Source organism: Staurois parvus, unplaced genomic scaffold, assembly GCF_062004578.1.
Source record: "Staurois parvus isolate SC_StPar_1 unplaced genomic scaffold, SC_StPar_1.0 ptg001263l, whole genome shotgun sequence".
Lineage (NCBI taxonomy): Eukaryota > Metazoa > Chordata > Amphibia > Anura > Ranidae > Staurois > Staurois parvus.
In genome coordinates, this window is record NW_028319059.1 from 473,593 (window position 1) to 494,001 (window position 20,409).

The 20,409-nt window shown below is 43.7% G+C and overlaps 1 protein-coding gene across 1 annotated transcript in view; it reads left to right on the top strand.

Annotated features, from left to right (window-relative positions):
* Positions 1–20,409, top strand: part of SORCS3 (sortilin related VPS10 domain containing receptor 3) — a 539,459-nt gene that overhangs the window by 433,569 nt on the left and 85,481 nt on the right. Inside the window, exon 17 of the mRNA XM_089660701.1 lies at positions 15,361–15,547. Coding sequence (XP_089516827.1) covers positions 15,361–15,547 — 187 coding nt within the window. The remainder of the gene's footprint in view (positions 1–15,360; positions 15,548–20,409) is intronic.

Here is a 20,409-nt window from a genome sequence, read left to right on the forward strand (position 1 = left end):
TTCAGAGCACATTTTATGCCCAATTCATGCAAAACTTCACGTAATCCCAAGGGTTCACATACTTTTTCTTGCAACTGTATATTCTGTGTATCTAAGAAAGAATCCAGGACTTTTTTAAAGCAATCCACTGAGCTAGCCAAAACCAACTCTTGAGGGAGTCTATTCCACATTTTCAAAGCTCTCACTGTGATGAAACCTTTTTTTGGAGATTACATTTCTTTTCCTCCATACTGTATATGAACCACTGATGTATTTATACATTTTGATCATATCCCCCCTTAATCTCCTCTTCTCAAGAGAGAATAAATTCAGTTCCTCTAATCTTTCCTCATAGCTGAGCTCCCCCATGCCTCTTATCAGTTTGGTTGCCCTTCTCTGTACTTTCTCCAGTTCCCCAATGTATTTTTTGTGAATTGGTGCCCAAAACTGAACTGCATATTCCAGATAAGGTGTTACTAATGATTTGTACTGGGGGAATGATATCTCTCTCTGGAGTCTATACCTCTTTTAATACAAGAGAGGATTTTGCTCGCTGTAGAAATCGCAGATTGGCATTGCATGCCATTATTAAGCTAGTGATCTACCAGAACCCCCAGATCCTTCTCCACCGTTGATTCCCCCAGTTGTACCCCCCCTAGTATGTATAATGCATGCATATTCTTAGCCCCCAAGTGCAGAAACTTACATTTATCAACATTAAATCTCATTTGCCACATAGTTGCCCAATTACACAGAGCATTGAGGTCGGCTTGTAAGTTGGAGACATTCTGTAAGGAAATTATTCCACGGCACAGCTTGGTGTCATCTGCAAAGACTGAAATGGGATTTATAATCCCAGACCCTATATCGTTTATAAATATATTAAAAAGTAAGGGTCCCAACACTGAACCTTGGGGTACACCACTGATGACCCCAGATCATTCAGAGTATGAATCATTAACCACTACTCTTTCAATACCATCTTTAATCAGTTTTATATCCATTTACATATGGATTTTTCCAAGACCATAGACTATACTTTACACATTAGCCGTGTGTGGGGAACTGTGTCAAACGCTTTTGCAAAATCCAAGTATACCACGTCCACTGCCATCCCTCTGTCCAAGTATACCGCGTCCACCACCACCCCTCTGTCCAAGTATCCCACGACCGTAGCCACCCCTCTGTCCAAGTATACCACGTCCACAGCCACCCCTCTGTCCAAGTATACCACGTCCACCGCCACCCCTCTGTCCAAGTATATCACGTCCATAGCCAATCCTCTGTCCAAGTATACCACGTCCACCACCACCCCTCTGTCCAAGTATACCACGACCATAGCCAACCCTCTGTCCAAGTATACCACGTCCACCACCACCCCTCTGTCCAAGTATACCACGACCATAGCCAACCCTCTTTCCAAGTATACCACGTCCACAGCCACCCCTCTGTCCAAGTATACCACGTCCACCGCCACCCCTCTGTCCAAGATTTTGGTCACCTCCTCATAAAAAGAAATTAGATTTGTTTGTTTGACAATTTCTCTTATATAAATCCATGCTGTCTGTTTCTTAAAATATCTTTTTCCAGCAAGAACTCATCTATGTGGTCTTTTATTAAACTCTCCAGTATCTTCCCAACTATAGAAGTTAAACTAACAAGTCTATAATTACTTGGTAAAGATTTTGACCCCTTTTTAAATATTGGCACCACATTGACCTTATTCCAATCCAGTGGTACTATGCCAGTCATTAAAGTCATTGCGTTGTCGGACATATAAGAAGGGAGTCATTTTAGATAACAAGCCCCTCCCCTTACATTCCGTATGAGCGGTCTCTTTTCTAGCTGCATTGTAGGATATATAAGAAGTGAGACATTTTAGCTGACAAGCCCTCTCTCCTTACATTCCTCATGAGATGCATGTGTCAGCCAAGTGCTTGAAGCCAGAGGAACATGCTATCTGTCAAAACAGAAGTCTCCTTGCTTGCTGCATTGCATTGGCGGACATATAGGAAAGGAGTCATTTTAGCTGTCAAGCCCTCCCTCCCCTTACATTCCTCATGAGAGGTCTCTTTGCTAGCTACATTGTCGGACATATCAGAAGAGAGTCATTTTAGCTGACAAGCCCTCTCCCCTTACATTCCTCATGAGCAGTCTCTTTTCTAGCTGCGTTGTCGAACAAAAAGAAGAGAGTCGTTTTAGCAGACAAGCCCCCTCTCCTTACATTCCTCATGTGCGGTCTCTTTTCTAGCTGTGTTGTTGGACATATAAGAAGGGAGTCATTTAACTGACAAGTCCCCCTCCCCTTGGATTCCTCATGAACTGTCTCTATGTTGGCTGTGTTGTCAGACATATAAGAGAGTCATTTTAGCTAATAAGCCCCATCCCCTCACATTCACATTCCTCACAAGCAGTCTCTGTTCTAGCTGCATTGTTGGATATATAAGAAGAGAGTCATTTTAGCAGACAAGCCCTCTCCCCTTACATTCCTCATGAGCGGTCTCTGTTCTAGCTGCATTGTTGGATATATAAGAAGAGAGTCATTTTAGCAGACAAGCCCTCTCCCCTTACATTCCTCATGAGCGGTCTCTGTTCTAGCTGCATTGTTGGATATATAAGAAGAGAGTCATTTTAGCAGACAAGCCCTCTCCCCTTACATTCCTCATGAGCGTCTCTTTGCTAGCTTCGTTGTTGGACATATAAGAAGGGAGTTGTTTTTCCTGGCAAGTCCCCCTCCCCTTGGATTCCTCATGAACTGTCTCTATGCTGCTGGCTGTGTTGTCGGACATATAAGAAGAGAGACATTTTGGTTAATAAGCCCCCCTCCCCTTACATTCCTCACAAGCAGTCTCTTTTCTAGCTGAGTTGTCGGAAATATATGAAGGGAGTCATTTTAGCTGACAAGCCCTCTCACCTTACATTCCTCATGAGATACATGTACCAGCCAAGTGCTTGGAGCCAGAAGAAAGTGCTGTCTGTCAACACAGAAGTCTCCTTGCTTGCTGCGTTGCTGGACATGCCCTGTCTGACCTCAAAGCTAGCCTGAGACACACACAGGAAGATGGAACTACATATACTTCCCCTTTCCCCGGGGAACAGAACACATTAATAAAAATTGAAGTGAGACTTTTTCTTGAAGCTCCAGGATTAATATATTTGGCCAGGGCGAGGTGTGTCAAGATATTCCACTGATCTCCAGTCTAATGACTTCATCAGCTTCCTATTTTATAATGGTATCCGGCTACCAGGGATATCCTTTCATGAGCTACAGGTACAGTTGAGGTCGGACGTACACATTTTGATGGAATTCTTAGGACAGAATCTATATTTTGCACTGTATACTTACTAGAAGAGATGATAGAAAGTTCTGAAGCAGTACGGCACGGAAGGGCACAGAACAAGGGTACATTTCATTAAAAAGTCTTACTTTAGCCATGCAGTTCTATTACACAACTCCTTTCCTACACTCTTCACTCATAGGTTTAATGGCAGCGCTCGCGGAACCTGTGTCACAAATGGATTTACGGAGCAGTCACCTTATTCCACTCGAGAAAGCTCATTTCCACATTAATTTATATTCATAAACTTGCAGATAGGGACATTGTCTGAGCCAAGTAAATCGCTTTCAGTATTTCATAGCCTGGCACCCCAGAATAAGTCAGCCAGTGTAGATGTTTGCATGTTGCTTGTCTGAATTCTATGCAAAGTACTCCAAATGTTGGTACCATTAAAGCTGCACTCTGGACAAATATTAAAAATTATTAAAGATTACCTCCAGCCCAGGGGCGGACTGACAACTCATGGGGCCCCCGGGCAAAAGGGCATCATGGGGCCCCTGTGTCCTTGCCCAAACTCAAAAAAGCCTATGAAAAAGGTACCAGGGGCATCTCATGGGGCCCCCTACTGACCCCGGGCCCTCGGGCAGTGCCCGAGTTTCCAAATGGTCAGTCCACCCCTGCTCCAGCCTCACCTTTAGTCCTCATCAGGGGCGGGCTGACCATTTGGAAACTCGGGCACTGCCCGAGGGCCCGGGGTCAGTAGGGGAGATGCATAAAAGTGCATAAAAGTGGCCACCCGCCCAAGTCTATAACTGGCTTATGAAGCAAGGACACATAAACAGGCATCACATAGTGAAAAAAAGGGGGAGAGAACAATGTTCTTGGACAACTTGCCAGCCAGCTTGCTAACAACCGAATTAACCTGTCTAACAGTATGCGTTTATAACAGGGGTTTAGTTAGCACACATTTGCAAATACATACGTAAGCCACAGAGCCACGACACGGCACCCTGATCATCTGTGGTCCTAACTCTAAAATTTGTGAGTCCCCATAGTAGAGGCACATGCATTTAATGGATAGATCAAGGGCAGGTGGACCTGAGGGAGCCACCCCTCTTAAAGGCAAAGGAGTGCACTGGACCCCAGCATGTAGCACAATGGCAACCAGGGCCCTAGTGCACCCACGTACCAAAAAACTCAAACATGCATAAAAGTGGCCACCCGCCCAAGTCTATAACTGGCTTATGAAGCAAGGACACATAAACAGGCATCACATAGTGAAAAAAAGGGGGAGAGAACAATGTTCTTGGACAACTTGCCAGCCAGCTGGTACCTTTTTCATAGGCTTTTTTGAGTTTGGGCAAGGACACAGGGGCCCCATGATCCCCTATTGCCCAGGGGCCCCATGATTTGTCAGTCTGCTCCTGGTCCTCATGCACACTTGACAGTTTTACAGCGGTTGTTTTTGGCTTTTGATATTTTTTTCTACAGCCAGTAAACCCCCCAGCATGTAATCCTATGTATCCATACACACATAGACTGGAGTCAATGTTCTTTGGCTGGAAAAAAATCCAGGACTAGTGGATTTCTAGAGGAGTTTTTTAGCTGTAAAAACACGGCAAAATGTGGTGAAACGCCGCAAACCGGAATATTTTGACTTTTTTTGACCAAAAACCAAATTTTGTTTTTGGTAAAAAAAAACGCTAAAAAACGCAAATGTGGTAAAACGCTGCTAAACGCTAATGCAAAAACGTTAAAAAAAGCTGAAAAACTCATGTTTTTAACGTGACTTTACACAGCTAACGTTACCAGCGTTATCAAAATGTCCCGTGTGCATGTGGGGTCAGACTTGTACAGTTGTATCGGCTCCTCTCCTGGACTGAAATTGCTTCATTTGATTTCATTGTACACTGTGAGCTTCTCACAATGTGCATTGGAAGCTGCAGCAAGTCAGATAGAGCTCACCTCATTTCCTGGCTGGAAGACATCCGGTATCATCTAGCCGAGCGGTCACTAAATGGCAGACCGCGGTCCAAAAACAGCCCGAGCAGCGCTCCCTTCTGGACCGGCAGCCAGCCAGAATGGAATGACAGATCCACCGCTCAGCAGAGTGGTCATCACAGCAACCGATGACATCACGTGTGTGCCCTGCCCCTTGCAGCTCACCGTCTCTCCGGCTCCCGCTCTCTGCCTGTACACAAGCACGCAGCTGATAATTCAGCAAGGATCCCGACATAGCTCCTGTCTGTCCTCAGTGTACGGTGGGGTTGTACAGGGGCACTCTGATGGGCACATTGAATGTCAAAGAGTAAAGCTGATGGGTACATTTAATGTTAAGGTGCACTCTGATGGGCTCAAAATAAAATGTGCCCATCAGAGTTTCTCTTAGCGTAAAATGTGCTCATCAGAGTGCGCATCAAAATAAAATGTGCCTATCAGAGTGCCCCTTAATATAAATGTACCCATCAGAGTGCCCATCAAAATAGAATGTGCCCATCAGAGTGCCCCTTAATATAAATGTACCCATCAGAGTGCCCATCAAAATAAAATGTGCCCATCAGTGTGCCTCTTAATATAAACGTGCCCATCAGAGTGCTCCCTAGTATAAAATGTGTCCATCAGAGTGACCCTTAACATAAAATGTGCCCATCAGAGTTCCCATCAAAATAAAATGTGCCCATCAGTGTGCCCCTTAATATAAATGTACCCATCAGAGTGCCCCTTAGCATAAGATGTGCTCATCAGAGTGCCCCTTAATATAAATGTACCCATCAGAGTGCCCCTCAACATAAAATGTGCCAGAGTGCCCCTTAATATAAATGTGCCCATCAGAGTACCCCTTAGCATAAAATGCGCTCATCAGAGTGCCCCTTAATTTAAATCTGCCCATCAGAGTTCCCCTTAACATAAAATGTGTCCATCAGAGTAACCGGTAATATAAATGTGCCCATCAGAGTGCCCCTTAGCATAAAATGCCCATCAGAGTACCCCTTAATATAAATGCGCCCATTAGAGTGCCCTTAGCGTAAAATGTGCTCTTCAGAGTGTCCCTTAACATAAAATGTGCTCTTCAGAGTGCCTCTTAATATAAATGTACCCATCAGAGTGCCCCTTAGCATAAAATGTGCCCATCAGAGTGTCCCTTAGCATAAAATGTGCCCATCAGAGTGCCCCTTAGCATAAAATGTGCCCATCAGAGTGCCCCTTAATATAAATGTGCCCATCAGAGTGCCCCTTAATATAAATGTGCCCATCAGAGTGCCCCTTAAAATAAATCTGCCCATCAGAGCAGTGGTAGACTGACAACTCATAGGGCCCCCGGGCAATAGATGATCATAGGGCCCCTGTGTCCTCGCCCAAACTCAAACCACACCCAAAAAAGCCTATGAAAGGTACCAGGGGCATCTCATGAGACCCCCTACTGACCACGGGCCCTCGGGCAGTGCCGGAGTTCCCAAATGGTCAGTCCGCCCCTGCATCAGAGTGCCCCTTAACATATAATGTGGCCATCAGAGTGCCCCTTAACATATAATGTGGCCATCAGAGTGCCCCTTAATATAAATGCACCCATCAGAGTGCCCCTTAATATAAATGTGCCCATCAGAGTGCATCTTCCTTACTAACAAGAGCTTTGCAGCACAGCTGATTCTGGCAGTTAAGGAGTTGAAAGGGGTTTTGGATGCCGGGAGCCACAAAAGGTAATTTGAGCGGATTTTCTGGATGCGGCGCCATTACAGCGTCTGCTGAATATTACCAGTTCCACTACATTAGCTCTTGGCTCCAAAAACTCAGCACGGAACATCTGGACGTGGGAATTTTGGATCCAAGAACAAATGTTAATGGCACTGTAAGCACCCATGTCTTCCTCCAACTATCACCTGTCCCCAACATCCCTCCACTCCCGCTAACCTGCTCTCTACGGTTAACCCTTAAAACAGTTATAAACCTGAATGGTGTTTTGCTGAACTCCGGGATCAGAAAATATTGTATTCTTCCTTGAATCTCACTGTGCTTTGTGTGTTTCTTCCAGATCTGTGCAGTCATCCAGTGTGAGACTTTTCCTGTAATAAAGACCGCTCACTGCTGCTCTCTGTTCTTGTGCAGGGAGTTCGGTCTTGTCTCCACCCCCTCCTGTCATTTCCCCTGCTGGCCCCTCCCACAACGTTTCTCTCTGCACAAGCTACATACAGCAGAGTGATGATGTCACTGCTACCTTTACAAGGTAATAGCTGGCTTTGCAACGACATTGGTTGATCATAAAGTGGATTCATACTCTTTATAACTATTGACTTGGGTGAGGAGGAAGGAGCCCCGGGTCTCCAGAGAATTGCAACTCTCAAAAATATAAACATGCACATCGCCCAAAGCGTTTCGGTTGAATGGACTCCTCCTTCTACAGAGCAGGATGTTCCAGCTGCCTCTGCTTTATCACCAGCCGGCACCATGGTAATCCAAAGACTGGAATTTAGAAATCGCTCTGGAAACCACCCTCACCCATAGTGACCTGATAATACTTGTAGTGCTGCTTAAGCGAAGAAGAAGAACTTATGTAGTCCAACTGGTGCTCAGGAACAGGTTGCTAGCAGAAAATACCACCATCTGGTAGTGTGTAGCATGCTCAGGGGAGGACTGACCATATGGAAACTCGGGCACTGCCCGGGGTCAGTAGGGTTCCCATGAAATGCCCCTGGTACCTTTTTCATAGGGTTTTTTGAGTTTGGGCAAGGACACAGGGGCCCCATGATCCCCTATTGCCCGGGGGCCCCATGAGTTGTCAGTCCGCCCCTGAGCATGCTTAGAAAAATCGCTGCTCAACCCAATCCAGTCTATGTGGTTAACGTGTAATGTGGCCTCATCCTTGTGCCTCTCCACAAGCCTTACCCTCTGACATGTTTTGTCCCATCCATTGGGTTTTAGTCATGGGTGAGTGGCGTGAAACATGTCAGAGGATATAAACCATGTGGGAGACAAGGCTCAGTACAGGTAAAGGTTACCCCGCCGGTAGAGAAAGAAGAGGGGATCAGCGTCCCAGGTTATTCCAGAGACTGATACGGTACATGAAGAAGCGGACTGATCCCCGGAGTCAAACAATGATGGCATGTTGTAGATGGCCTCAGCAGAAAAAAAGAAAGGAATTTGGTTGGAGGAGGCTGAGAGCAATAGAAGGGATTTTATGAGTTAAAGTGGTATTAAAAATACATTTTTATTTTTAAATACCAAAGATGTCATACTTACCTGCTCTGTGCAGTTGTTTTGCCCGGAGCAGCCCCAATCCTTCTCTTCTCAAGTCACCCGCCGGCACTCCTGGCCCCTCCCATCTTCCAAGCGCCCCCCCAGCAAGCAGCTTGCTATGGTGGCACCAAAGCAGGCTCGCTCCTGAGCCACTGCTCTGCACTTTCATTCACACAGAGCCCACCCCCTCTAGCTTCTCATTGGCTCACTGACTGTGAGTGACAGCAGCGGGAACCAATAGCTCCTGCTGTTGTCTCAGCCAATGAGGAGGGAGAGTTCCCGGACAGCCAAGGGTCTAGTACACATCGTTGGATCGAGATGGGGCTCAGGTAGGTTTTAGGGGGCTAGGGGGCTACTGCACACATCATTTTTTCACCTTCATTCATAGAATTCATGAAGGTAAAAAAGGCCTGGAACCTTTACAACCACTTTAAGCTTTTTTTAAACCAGAGTTAAGTGTCCCTTTACCTTGCAGAGAATTGCTCCATAAATGTGGCTTGCTATGTGTTTCCAGTGTGATTGTGACTGCCATATCTTCATTGTTATTGACCAGGGGGTGGATCACACACAAATTACCCCTTTCATGGTAACACTGACTTTCCCTTACTGTTTAAATTGCCTTTTTTCTTCAGCACCTGACACCACCACACAATACGAGAATCTGATAAATGGCTTCCAATTTAGAAAACGTGTGACCTTTAGTAGATCCCAACCATCTTGAAGGCAATCAATAAGATAGTTAAATCCTATGGCCTTTTGAAATATGTTCCATGTCTAGAAGAGGGAAAATCCAGAGATAAAATGTTCTGTAGCGATAATTTTGTCCAATAACTGAGGTGCATGGCCTCTTCAAGTTGTATAATACCTCTTTCAGTTGAGTTCCTTGGACTGTAGGTGGAATGATAGTGGAGCCAAAGAGCCACTGAAAGGGGGGCTAATCATGGATTTTCCTTTGGGCTAAATGCAATTTATACAGACATTTTTATAAAAAAACTATATAAAACATCTACAAACCCTCCACCAGTAAAATGACAATGTTGTCACTAACATTATAACCATACATCAGTTAGCTAAGTTGGCCATAACTAAATCCTCATTGAATCAACTATGGTAAACCTACAGGGAAAAATGTCCTCCCTGTTTTCCTAGATGTCAACCAATTGATGGAGAAAATGAAGTTTAGTTTTGTCATATACAAATGCTTTCCAGAATTGATTGGAAGAGAGGGGTGTCTACCACTTCATTCTGCCAATCCCTCCACTGGCTTCCAATTGCCCCTTCAATAAAATTTTAAATATTAACAAAGCCATCCACTATTTTACCCCAGTTCTGCTACATGCCAACCTCGTTATTCCATATTCTGATTGACAAAGAAACGTAAGTTTTATTATATACAAACCATTTCCATCATAGCTTGGCAAAAAGGGGTGTCTATCATCCCTCTCTGCCAATCCCAACACTGGCTTCCAATTGGTCCACCATTAAAATTTTAAATATTAACAAAGCCATCCACTATTTTACCCCAGTTCTGCTACATGCCAACCTCGTTATTCCATATTCTGATTGACAAAGAAACGTAAGTTTTATTATATACAAACCATTTCCATCATAGCTTGGCAAAAAGGGGTGTCTATCATCCCTCTCTGCCAATCCCAACACTGGCTTCCAATTGGTCCACCATTAAAATTTGAAATATTAACAAAGCCATCCACTACTATGTCCCAATCTTCATCACTAACATTGTCTCAAAAATTACCAACCAAACCATCCTCTGAAGATGTCCTGCTCTCTATATCCCTCCTCATCTCCTACCACCCTTGCCCACAGAATTTCTCCAGAATTAAAGGGTGGCTAATCAAGTGAATACCTTGGTCCATAGTCACTTTTTCACAGAAAATCTCTAATAAGCTATATAAAACATTCACAAATCCTCCACCAATAAAAAAAAAACCCAATATTGTCACCAATATCCATGACAATCATACTGTCTGTACTACACATCAATTAGTTTAATTGTCCATAACTAAGGAAAAAAATGTCCCCCAGTTCTCCTGCATGTCAACCACACCATCCTATATTCTTGTTGATGGAAAAAGTGAAATTTAGTTCTGTCATATACAAATGCTTTCCAGCATAGACTGGTAGAGAGGGTGTCTACCACCAACACTGAATTCCAATTGCCCCACCAGAAAAAGTCTAAATATTAAGAAAGCTATCCACTACTATGTCCCAATCTACATAAACCTCATCTAAAAAAATATCAACCAAACCATCCTCCCCATTCCTCTGAAGATGCCCTGCTCTCTATATCTCTCCTCATATCCTCCCATACTTGCCCCCAAGGCTTCTCCAGACTCAAAGGGTATCTAATCAAGTGATTATCTTAGGGCCAGAGTCAATTTTTAACAACAATCCTTTAAAAAGTATAAAAAACATCTATAAACTCTCCACCAGTAAAATGACAATGTTATCATTAACACCCATGACAACCAGACTGTCCAACCATGCCTCACATCAGCTAAATTGTCCATTACTAAATCCCACCCAGTGATCATGGTGACCAAATGTACCCCAGTTCACCCAGATGTCAATCAGGCCAACTCCTCCATGAAGTTTTGCCGTATACAAAAGCTTTCCAGCATGGATTGCTAGAGAGGGATCTCTACCACCCCTTTCTGCCAAATCCATCAATTGGCATCCAAATGCCCCAATGAAATTCAAAATATTAACAAAGCCATCCACTACTCTGCCCCAGTCTATATCATCAACCTCATCTTAGGATAATATCAACCAACTATTACTCTGAAGACCTCCTGCTCTCTAGCTCCCTCCTCATCTCCCTCCATGCTCACCTCCAGGACTTCAGAGTGTTCACCTTTCCTCTGGAACTTTCTACCCAACCTGTCCAGCTATCTCCTACTCTTTCCTCTTTTAGGTGATCTCTGATAACTCATCTCTGCGCTCCCTCCTCATCTCCTCCCATGCTCACCCCCAGGACTTCTCTGGACTTAAAGGATAGCTAGTCAAGTAATTACCTTGGGGCCAAATGCAGTTTATATATATTATAATGTTGTCACTCATGGCTGAAAAACTGTTAGACCACATTCATATATACCTGTTAGCTAAATCATCCCTAACTAAATCCCCAATGAGGCAATGATGGTGTGTTTCCAGGTAAAAAAAAAGTCACCAAGTTCTCCTAGATACCAACCATGTTCTTCCCCATTTCAGTTAATGGAGAAACAGACATTTTATCATATGCAAATGCTTTCCAACATAGATTGGTACAGAGGTGTCTACCACCCCTCTCTGCTAATCCCTACACTGGTTTTCAATCATCCGTCAATATAAATTTCAAATATTAACAAAACCATCCACTACATTGCCCAAATCCACATCACCAATCTCATCTCAAAATATCAACCAAACCATTTTCTCTGCTCCTCTGAAGACCTCCTGCTCTCTAGCTCCCTATTCATCTCCTCCTGTGCTCAACCAAGGACTTCTCTAGAGCCTTTTCTCTGGAACTCCCTACCTAACCTGTCCAGCTATCTACTGTTCTGTCCTCCTTTAGCAAATGCCTGAAAACGTCATGCTTCTTCTCCATCACCTCCCATGCTCACCCACAGGACTTCTCCAGACTGGAGAAGACTTCTCCAGACTGCTCCTCTGAAGACCTCCTGCTCTCTATCTCCCTATTCATCTTCTCCTGTGCTCAACCCAGGACTTCTCTAGAGTCTTTTCTCTGGAACTCCCTACCTAACCTGCCCAGCTATCTACCATTCTGTCCTCCTTTAGAAGATGCCTGAAAACGTCATGCTTCTTCTCCGTCACCTCCCATGCTCACCCACAGGACTTCTCCAGACTGGATGGCTAATCAAATAATTGCCTTCATACCTGTACCTGTACAAACATTATTTAAAAACTACATGAAAGCATTCACAAACTTTCCACAAATAAAATAACAATGTTGTCACCAAACCCGTGATAAACTGTTCACATATTCATATACATCAATTAGCTAAATCATCCATAAGTAAATATCCAGTAAAGCAACTAAGGTATGTTTCCTGGGAAAAATTGTCCCCCAGTTCTCCTAGATGTCAATCACTTTATTTCATATTCAGTTGATGAGAAACAGAAGTTTTGTCATATAAAAACACTTTCCAGCATAGATTGTCATAGATGAGTGTCTATTAGCCCTCTCTGCCAATCTCTCCATTGGCGTCGCTCCACTAATAACATTCAAAATATTAACAAACACATCCACCACTCTCCCCCAATCACTCAAACATCTCAAAAATAACAACCAACCCTTCCTCTCCATACTTCCTGAGCTTTAGAATCCTCCTCCTCTTCTCCCATGCTCACCTCCAGAATGTCTCCAGAGCTCTTACTTTTCCTCTGGAACTCCCAACCTGTTTGGTTATCTCGTACTTTGTCCTCCTTTAGGCGATCCCTAATAGCTCATCTTTGTGCTGTGCAAACTGTTGCCGCTGTATAAATCTTGTATAATAGTAATACTAACAATATATTTTATGCCCATAGAGAAAATGCAACGTTAGTTGTTATAATTTTTATTTGGGACACTGATATTCTGCCAAGAGAAACATCTACTTTATTCAATGCATGTAAGCGCCAGTACAACTGTAGTTTCGTGTTATCACCAGTCCAACCAATAAAATCTTCCTGTGCCCTTTTGGAAATGCAGCATTTGTCTACCTCATTAGGGTCTTGTTAGGGTCACATTTACACATGTAAACACAGGAGGTTAAGTTCCAGTTTTACTGCCCCCCATCTATGTATAATCAGGTCAACAACATTGTCCAAATATGGCCATGTGGCCTTGCTGACCACCCACTAATATGGCCATGTGGCTTTGCTGACCTCCCCCTAATATGGCCATGTGGCCTTGCTGACCACCCCCTAATATGGCCATGTGGCCTTGCTGACCACCCCCTAATATGGCCATGTGGCCTTGCTGACCTCCCCCTAATATGGCCATGTGGCCATATTAGATCAATGATGTCACCATCATGATGTCCTTTGTTACATATGTTGTCTATACTCCCATCGCACACTTTCCTGGAAACAAGGCTCGTCAGTAGCAGGTGCTGCAACAACTACCAGCTGGATACTAGACTCGTCATGGATCAATGTACATATTCCCCAGCACACCATTCAACACCAAATGTTGTCCAATACTTTTATTGTAAAATGATATCATTACAAAGGTACAAGTGCAGTGTTTCGGAGCTGTGCAGGACCCCTTCGTAAAACGTGTGACTGCAGGTTGGAGAATGCAGCAGTTGTCTAATTCATTAAGGCCTTGTCTAGGCCGTGTTTACCTATTTGCCCAAGGAGCAGTAAAAATGGAAGGTTGAGCCATGGTTTGCTGTACCCCAACCATATTTATAGGCCAATGATATTGTTCAGATATAGCCGTGTGTCCATATTAGGTCAATGATGTCACCTGTATCCCCTCTCCATTGTTATGTGAGGCTTTGGGTTGGGGAACGCCAAAGCCACAGCTGATTGGGTGGGGGGCTGCTATCCTGTGACAAATTTCCCACTCAGTTAGGCCCAAGCCTTATTTCATCCCTGCTCTCTAGCTCCCTTATCAGCTCCTCCAATGCTTGGCTCCAGGACTTTTTCAGAGCGTTCCTCAACCTCTGGAAATCCCTACTGCAACCTTTTTGCTATCTCCTTCTCTGTCCGCCTTTAAGTGATCCCCGAAAAGTCATCTGTTTGGGTAAAATGTATCCTACCTCTAGCTAGCAACTGAACCTTACCTTACTTTCTTGAACAACGCATCCCAACTTAGTTACCACCTTGTTATCCACTTGCTGACTACCCCAAAGCAGATGTACTGCTACAGTGCAGTGCTGTCATTGGCTCCCGAAGATGTCAATTACCAGGTCCTGGCCAGCGATTCATGGTTGGGACTCAGTGATTGGCGGAGCAGCTGACAGGGAAGAGATCTGTATGTAAACAACAGAGTGATAGAAAGCAGCACGTTCTCTAGTAAAACTCAACACAGTAAGCACAAACACAACACACAGTTAACCCTTTGATCGCCCAGATGTTAACCCCTTCCTGTCCAGTGTCATTAGTACAGTGTCAGTGCTTTTTATTAGTGTCACTGGATATGTCAGTGGCAGTTAGTCAGTTCTTACCCAGTGTCAGAACGCCCGCCGCAGTCCCTCAGTCCCTCTATAAGTCGCTGATTGCCACCAATACTAGTATAAAATAAATAATTAAATAAAAATTCCAGTATATATACCGTCATTTGTAGACATTATAACTTTCATGTAAACCAATTAATATACACTTATTGGAATTTTTTTTACCAAAGACATGCAGCAGAAAATATTTTGCCCTACATTTATGAAGAAATTGTATTTTTTTCATTTTTTGTTAGACATGTTTTATAGCAAAAAGTCAAACATATATACATTTTTTTAAATTGTTGGTCTTTTTTTGTTTATATTGCAAATATTAAAAAAGCACAGGTGATCAAATACCAAAAAAATAAAACGCTCTATTTGTCGTAAAAAAAAAAATGTCATAATTTTAATTTATGTACAGCGTTGCATGACTGCACAATTGTCAGTTAAAGTAACGCAGGGCTGTATCGCAAAAAATGGCCTGGTCAGGAAGGGGGGTAAATCTTTCAGAGAGCAAGTGGTTATTAACCTTGTGCCACTTGCCCCAGCACTTTAGATTGTAAGCTCTCGGGAGCAGAGCCCTCCTAACCCTCTTGTATTGAATTGTATTGTAACTGTACTGTCTTCCTTTGTATTGTAACGAGCTGTGAATACTGCTGATGCTGTATAATTCTGTATTTTAATACTATTAAAAATAATTCCAGGGTGATCTCCAAAAGATAAATATTCAGCTGGACTTTGGGGACGGCAGCGCTGTGTCCTATGCTAATTTTAGCAAGATTGAAGACGGGATAAGACACGTGTATAAGAGTGCTGGGATATACCAAGTTGTGGCGTATGCGGAGAACAACGTTGGCATCGATAGTGCCTTTCTCTATCTCCATGTGACTTGTGAGTACAGATCTCTTGCCTTTTAGTCTTTGGGTATGACTGTGATAGAAAAATGAATTGGTAGTTGAAATTTTTCTATTTGTGTGTGAAACAATGTATTGTTAAAAAGGAACTGTCAGAGATGTGGGTGTGACCAGAAGTGTGTGGACTGACACAGGGAAACGTAGGCTACAGATATAGTAAATAATATAATTTATTAAGACTAACGATACAAGAGTAGTCAGGCAGGCCGGGTCGGTAGCAAACGGGCAAACGGAGTACCAGGAGGAGGCGGGAGAGTGGTCAGGACTAGCCGAGGTCAGTACAGGCAGAGTTCAGGCAGCGTCAGGACAGCAGAAACAGGATCAGGAAACCAGGGCCAAGCAAACAGTACAACAAGGCACATACTGCAGGTCTGGCCATCCCTTAAATACACCACCTGCAATCAGCCCCAGGTGATGGCTAATTACCGAAGCGAGCCTCTGGTTGTTGAGAGCACCCGCTGGCCAGCCCTGGTACTGCAGCCCACAAGGCAGGTGAGTCCCACCACTATTGGCAAGTCCATTCCTGACAGGAACTGTCTTCTGATTTTATATATACAGGTGAAACTCCAAAAATTAGAATATCGTGCAAAAGTTCATTTATTTCAGTAATACAACTTAAAAGATGAAACTAATATATGAGATAGACTCATTACATGCAAAGCAAGATAGTTCAAGCCGTGATTTGTCATAACTGTGATGATTATGGCTTACAGCTCATGAAAACCCCAAATCCACAATCTCAGAAAATGAGAATATTGTGAAAAGGTGCAATATTCTCGGCTCAAAGTGTCCCACTCTAATCAGCTAATTAAGCCATAACACCTGCAAAGGGTTCCTGAGCCTTTAAATGGTCTCTCAGTCCAGTTCAGTAGGAATCACAATCATGGGAAAGACTGCTGACCTGACAGTTGTGCAGAAAACCATCATTGACACCCTCCATAAGGAGGGAAAGCCTCAAAAGGTAATTGCAAAAGAAGTTGGATGTTCCCAAAGTGCTGTATCAAAGCACATTAATAGAAAGTTATGTGGAAGGGAAAAGTGTGGAAGAAAAAGGTGCACAAGCAGCAGGGATGACCGCAGCCTGGAGAGGATTGTCAGGAAAAGGCCATTCAAAAGTGTTGGGGACTTTCACAAGGAGTGGACTGAGGCTGGAGTCAGTGCATCAAGAGCCACCACACACAGACAGATCCTGGACATGGGCTTCAAATGTCATATTCCTCTTGTCAAGCCGCTCCTGGGCTAAAGAAAAATAGACCTGGTCTGTTGCTCAGTGGTCCAAAGTCCTCTTTTTCTGATGAGAGCAACTTTTGCATTTCATTTGGAAACCCAGGACCCAGAGTATCTCATCTTTAGAGTTGACAGCAACAGATTCCAAATGCAAATAGCACACTTGAAATGAACTCTGGACCTTTTATCTGCTCATTGTAATTGGGATAATGAGGGAATAACACACACCTGGCCATGGAACAGCTGAGAACCCAATTGTCCCATTACTTTTGGTCCCTTAACAAGTGGGAGGCACATATGCAAACTGTTGTAATTCCTACACCATTCACCTGATTTGGATGTAAATACCCTCAAATTAAAGCTGACAGTCTGCAGTTAAAGCACATCTTGTTCGTTTCATTTCAAATCCATTGTGGTGGTGTATAGAGCCAAAAATGTTAGAATTGTGACGATGTCCCAATATTTATGGACCTGATTGTATGTATGTAAAGCACCGTGTAAATTGACAGCGCTATATAAGTACTTGCAATAAAAATGAATATTGACTCTGCAGACAGTTGGCAACTTATGTGCTGACCCCGCTCTGTCATGTGACGTGGCCTACCACTTGGTGGCTGAGTGGCTGTTGTTCCCAGTTGCTTCCACTTTGTTATAATCCCACTAACAGTTGAGCGTGGAATATTTAGTAGCCAGGAAATGTCACGGATGGACTTATTGCACAGGTGACAACCTATCACGGGACCACGCTTGGAGTCACTGAGCTCCTGAGAGCGACCCATTCTTTCACCAATGTTTGTAGAAGCAGTCTGCATGCCTAGGGGCTTGATTTTATACACCTGTGGCCATGGAGGTGATTGGAACACCTGAATCACATGATTTGGAGGGCGGGGCCAATACTTTTGGCAATATAGTGTATATATGTATGTGGCATTTTTTCTCAGAGAATAGATGCAGTTACTCCCCCCTTCTGAATCACCCCTTGTCTCCACCCGCTACCCACCTCCGAGCACTGTCACTTGGTGTGTATGGAATTTGTTAACGATAACAAGAAAATTCCCAGCAGCCAGCATCAGTGGATTCCCCCAGCAACAATAGATCTCCTTAGCAACAATAGCTCTCCCCAGCAACAATAGATGCCTCACAACAAAATACTCCCCCAGCAACAATAGATCCACCCCAGCAACTATAGACTTCTGCCAGCAACTTAGATCTCTCAGCAGCCAGATTCATTAGACTCTCCTGCAGGCAGTAACAGTAGACCCTTCTCTCAACAGTAGTTCCCCCACAGCAACATCTGACTCCCAGTAACAATAATCCTCAACTAGCAAAATTAAGCTTCCACCAGCAACTATAGACCCCCCCCACAACAATAGATCCTCCTAAACAACAATAGATCCCTCAGCAGCCAGCATCAATGGATCCTCCAGCAGTCAGCAACAATAGACCCTTCCCTCAACAATAGATGCCCCCCTCAACAATTGACCCCCCCAAAAAATAGATCCCCCACCACCTACAAAATATCCCCCACCACCTACAAAATATCCCCCTCCAGTAACAATAGACCTCTCCAGCAACAATAGACCCCATGCAACAATAGATCCCCCAGCAGACAGCATCAATAGACCCTCCAGCACACCCCAGCACCTCTTGCCATTACATACAGTCAATGCTGCGTTCCCCCGGGTTCCTGCTGAAAAAAAGCCACATACAGTATATATATATATATTATACAGTATGTGTGGGTGGGGTTTCAATGCAGATTCTCCTATCAGTGTGTGTTAATGTTTTCAAAACTGTGTGTATAGCCAAGCATAATCAAGAAAAAAAGGGGTGCGGCGCTGGAATATCAAATAACAAAGTATAAATGTATATTTACACATAAATTGCACTAAACCCAGATGTGGATATAAAGTGATAAAAGTGCAAAATGTAAAGGTAAAAGGTGATATTGGTGAGCACTGACAATGTGCTGAGTGTTATTAGCCATACATAGTCCTGAAAACAGTTCATGTAAAGTGTTTAGAAGTGATGATCCATCTGAGGGGATCTCAGGTAACTGCTTCTTACAACATCCTGGTGACGTGCCGTGAAAATGTTAGGAATACGCACTCACCAGATGTGCAACCTTTATGCGCATATGTGTATATCCACAGTATATCTCAAAGATGTCTGCTGAAGATCTCCTTCAGAACCGGATCAGCCTGGTCTGGTCAGAAACTGATAAGAATCCCCTTCCCCTGGGCAGTTTGTAGCACCTTAGGCCTCACTCCTGGGCTTTGTACAGGCATCTGCTCACAAGGAATCGGCTGGCTTCAGCGCTCTCTACGTACAGTTACGTGCCACAAGAATACAGTAGAAATCATCAATGTAATGTACATGTGTAGCCTGTGCAGAGAGCAAAGCTGTGGTAGGGGTCCAGCAGGCTCCACCCACTACAGAAAACTACAGGAGGGGGTGGAGACAAGACCAGTCACCCTGCACAAGCAGAGAAAGCAGCAGTGAGCGGTCTTTATTACAGGAAAAGTCTCACAATGCATTACTGCACAGATCTTGAAGAAACACACACCAAGATTCAAGGAAGAATACACATGATGAATGGATTTATTATTATTATTTTTTATTATTCAGGAGTTCAACATTAAAAGGCCAAAAAAGGAGAGGTAGAGTCAAGCTTGAGGGGCAACTTGCAGGAAAAGCCAACATTTGCACATAACTTCAGCCACCCTTATTCCTGGATCTCCTGATTTTTCTGCCATATGGATCTGATTCAAGATAACCTCTTCTTATGCCTTTTCACACCATGCGGTCAGCTTGCCTTGCCGAGGCTTATGTTAAGTTTACATGAAGAGTTCTATAGTTTTCCTGTAACCTTTTTTTGCGTTCAATGAAAGTAAAAAAAAACAAAAAACTTTCAGCCTCATAAAACGTGTTGGTGCTGGTTGATGTGTCCCATTGGCGCTCTCTATCATCCTGACTTTGCAGCTAACGCATTAAAACGATTGCGGTGTTCCCGGGATCGCCCATACGGAATTGTGTGTACAAGTTAATGCGCATAAAGACAGAGGTACCGCTGCATTTTATAACGCCGAGCTGTCCCGGTGATGGGTGAAATGTGCCCTGAAACTTTATCAGGCTCATAATTCCTCCACAAATCAATCATGTCTTTGTTTAACTACGTGTTATTAAAGCCTTTACCGCTCTTGGCTTCACCTTGCTCCATTAAGTAACAAAAGGAGCCGTTAGTGGGAGAGAGCGAGCTAATTTCCGCGGGCTTGTCTTGTTTTATTAGCAGATTTTAAAGGTGCTGGCAGAAGCTTGTATATTGTACGTGTTGAGGGAGGCACCAAGGCATGGTGTTGGGTGTCCGTGTTTGGACATTACCTACATGAAGATTGCATGTTTATTGGAAGGTGATTCAGAAGGCATATCAATTGTATCCTGCAGCTGCCAAAGCCTGGTGATGTGACCTTCCGTCTTGTCTCTCTTTTATTTTCACATTCACACGTAAAGGTTTATTTATAAAAAAAAAAATTTGCAAAGTCATTCATCTAACAAATCTGCATATACATTCGTTCTGTGCGAATTGGGCAAAAACATGTTCTTTAGGCTATA